This window comes from Quercus suber, unplaced genomic scaffold, assembly GCF_002906115.3.
Source record: "Quercus suber isolate HL8 unplaced genomic scaffold, Cork oak 2.0 scaffold_280, whole genome shotgun sequence".
NCBI classification, from domain to species: domain Eukaryota; kingdom Viridiplantae; phylum Streptophyta; class Magnoliopsida; order Fagales; family Fagaceae; genus Quercus; species Quercus suber.
Window position 1 is genome coordinate 458039 of NW_027069736.1, and position 3803 is coordinate 461841.

The following is a 3803-nucleotide window of genomic DNA, read 5'->3' on the forward strand; positions in this document are numbered from 1 at the left end:
ATAGCTCCATTTTGGATTCTACTACCCCACTTTTAATGATAAAATAAAAGTAATCCTTTGTTCTTTTATTAGAGAGAAATAGTATGGTCTTCGTTTTTTGCGGTTAGGTATTGTCCTTTCTTTCTCTAAAAAAAAAAGTATTGCCCTTTCTTAACCGACATTGAGTACCCATTAGAGAGAAATAGTATGGTCTTCGTTTTTTGCGGTTAGGTATTGTCCTTTCTTTCTCTAAAAAAAAAAAGTATTGCCCTTTCTTAACCGACATTGAGTACCCATTTGGATATAGCTTATATTTATCAGCGCGTTTTGGCTTTTTTTTTTTTTTTTTTTGAGAAGAGTGTTCCATGTGGGATTATGCTTTTTTAGTGGGTTTTATACACTGTCCACGAAACCCACAAGTACTTTATTTAAAATTTTGGTTTTTTTTTTTTTTTTTTTTGAGAAGAGTGTTCCATGTGGGATTATGCTTTTTTAGTGGGTTTTATACACTGTCCACGAAACCCACAAGTACTTTATTTAAAAAAAAAAAAAAACCAACTTTAAAACTGAGTCCCACAGTATTATTTATATATTTAAAAATTATTTTTCTACAGTATTTTCAATTTTCAGCAAAATAAGCGGTATCCAAACTAATTGCCTTAAAATGTTTTCCAAAGCATTTTTAGGAATGTAATAAAATACCCAAAAACAAATTGTTTTCTGAAAATGTTTTCAGCTGAAAATATTTTATAGTTGAAAATTTTCATTGAAAAAAATGCACCCTTAATCTCCATATTTGTTAATGCAATTTTCTCTTTATCGTTATCCTTGGACATAGGCTTTAAAGCCAAGCAGCGTAAACCCATAATGTTATTTTCTTGTTTTTGATTGTGTCTGTTTTTCTTTATATTTTCTTGGTTCCTATTATTATTATTTAGATCTTTCTTTAAGTACATAATAGTTTTCACGGTTAATCTTGTGTGAGAGTATTTTCAAAAGCCTTAATCGTGCAACGCCACCCTCTACGAGTACCTTAACTCCAAATATTACTTGTTTTTCTTCAAATTAGGAACAGACTCCATTTTCCTAGCTGTGTGTCACAGGAAACCCATTTGCTTAATTTGAGCTTTTAACTTCAATTAATTATGCCAAGATCCTCAAAACCGATATGATATAAAAAAAACCAAATAAAAGACATTTATATAATAATTTGGACAATGTTTATTACACACTGCATGTAAGTTGTAAATGATTACTTTAACATAAATCTGTTACTTTTTCTCTACCATTTACAGTCGAGCACTTCAAAGTTATGACAAATATTATAACACAAAAGTTACGATACTAAGATTTTTGACTTGGTGTCATCAACTGTAAATTGTAAATGATCACTTCAACATAGAAGTGTTAATTTTTCTTTATTATTTACTGTTAACCACCTCAAAGTTATGACGAAAATCATTTCACAAAAGTTATGATATTTCAAGATTTTTGACTTAGTGTGTGTATGAAAAAGCCATAGCACATGCTTTAACATAAACCTATCACTATTTCTCTATTATTTACAGTCGATCATTTCAAAGTTATGACAAAAATTATAATACAGAAGTTACGATACTAAGATTTTTGACTTTGTGTCATCAACTGTAAATTGTAAATGATCCTTTAACATAGACGCGTTAATTTTTCTCTATTATTTACTGTTGACTGGCTTAAATTACAGCATAAATTATGATATTTTAAGATTTTCGACTTGGTGTGTTTATGAAAAAGCCGCAGCACATGGTTTTGGAGATGTTGACCCCTTATAGGTGTCTATTTGCAACTGCATGACATGAAATATAAAGAAAGCAATCAGTTTGTAGCAATAATACAAATAGGCCAATAGCTACGTCGTGTGCATGAGGGAGCCAAGACAATGACTCAAAAATTTTGAACTTAGAAAATTATGAATACAGAATGGGTCAGCCAATGGAATTAACCCACCAAAAAAACATAAAATGAAATGGTCAGCTAACAGGCTGGTTCAAGCCAGTCAAAACCATTCAAATTCAACATTTTCCCGTATATGACCCAGTGTTATAGTTCTGTTTCCAACACCATAAATAAGACCCAATGTGCCTCTCAATCTTCATTCAAAACCTTTTCTTTCTACTACACAAATACACAAGATCCAAAAATATTCTTTCTGCAACACAAATACACAATAACCGAAGAGAAAAAACCTCTCAATCAAATGGCTTCAGCTCTCCTTTTACCTTCTGCGTCTTCTTCTTGTGGTTGTTCAAGGAAAATCCATGCTGCTATTCAAGTCCCAAGACTTCAAAAACTCACTTTCTCAGTTCCAAAAATACCAAAGAGAAATCTAGGTGAGGAACTGAATATAAGAGACGGGTTCATAAACACAACCCCAGTAGAAAAGTTCAATGTCATCGATGATAGATCACACAGCTCTAGTACTAATGTTACCATTCAACTCTATGCCATCTTAGAGGCCGTAGCTGATAGAGTAGAGATGCACGCCAACATTGGAGAACAACGTGACAACTGGAATACCCTTCTTCTAAACTCCATCAACATGATAATTCTCACAGCTGCAACAATGGCTGGTGTTGCTGCAACTGGTGGCATTGGAATGCCTCTTTTGGCTTTGAAATTATCGTCTACTCTTTTGTATTCCGCAGCCACGGGAATGTTGCTTATAATGAACAAAATTCAACCTTCACAACTTGCCGAGGAGCAACGCAATGCTACAAGATTGTTCAAGCAGTTACAAAGCCAAATCCAAACCATGCTCGCCATTGGAACTCCAACTCAAGAAGATGTGAAGGAGGTGATGGAAAAGGTTTTGGCTCTTGACAAAGCCTACCCACTTCCCTTGCTTGGTGCAATGCTTGAAAAATTCCCAGCAAAGATTGAGCCAGCTGTTTGGTGGCCTAAAAATCAAGTACTACAAAAGAAAAACTTTTCACATGAAGGAAAACAATGTAACAATGGATGGAGTGAGGAACTTGAAATGGAAATGCGAGAGATCATTAAGGTGGTGGAGAGAAAAGACATAGAGGACTATGTAAGACTGGGCAACTTCTTGTTGAAAATCAACAAGACTTTAGCCATCTCAGGTCCATTACTCACGGGCATAGCAGCCTTTGGCTCAGCTTTTATTGGTAATGGATCATGGGCACCAATAGTAGCAGTGGCTGCTGGGGCTTTAGCTAGCACAGTTAATGCTTTTGAGCATGGTGGACAAGTTGGGATGGTGATTGAGATGTACAGAAACTGTGGTGGCTTTTTCCAGCTATTGCAAGAATCAATTGAAGCCACACTAGAGGAAAAAGATTTGGAGAGCAGAGAAAATGGAGAACTGTTTGAAATGAAGGTGGCTATAAAACTTGGAAGAAGCTTATCAAAACTTAGAGAACTTGCTAGAAAGTCAGCTTCTTCCCGTGTAGACGAATTTGCAAGCAAGCTTTTCTAGTTCTGGATTTTGTAATTAATCAAATTCTTTGATCTGATAATTGTTTATAACTTGATTAATTCATTGTACAATCTTCTAACATATAAAAAAAGGTTAATTCTCCAATTTTATATATATCAGCTACTTGTGCAAAAAGAGTTTGTAAAATAAAATGCATGTATTTCTTAGTTTCTCGATCACTTAATTGAATTCTTTGATTTGTCAATTGTTTATAACTTATTTAACTCTTCGTACAATGTTCTAACATTGAAAAAAAAATGCTAATTCTAAAATTTTATATTCGCTACTTGTGCAAAAAGATTTTGTAAAAGAATTTTTTTTTTTTTGTTTCTTGCATATAATAACT

At 33.6% G+C, this 3803-nt stretch overlaps 1 protein-coding gene across 1 annotated transcript; it reads left to right on the forward strand.

The window, feature by feature from the left end:
* Nucleotides 1-2173: 2173 nt before the first annotated feature.
* Nucleotides 2174-3528, forward strand: LOC112036533 (probable F-box protein At4g22030). Its single transcript, XM_024069367.2, has one exon. It carries the CDS (start codon nucleotides 2216-2218, stop codon nucleotides 3455-3457), a length of 1242 nt encoding a protein of 413 aa, XP_023925135.1. The 5' UTR covers nucleotides 2174-2215; the 3' UTR covers nucleotides 3458-3528.
* Nucleotides 3529-3803: the final 275 nt, after the last annotated feature.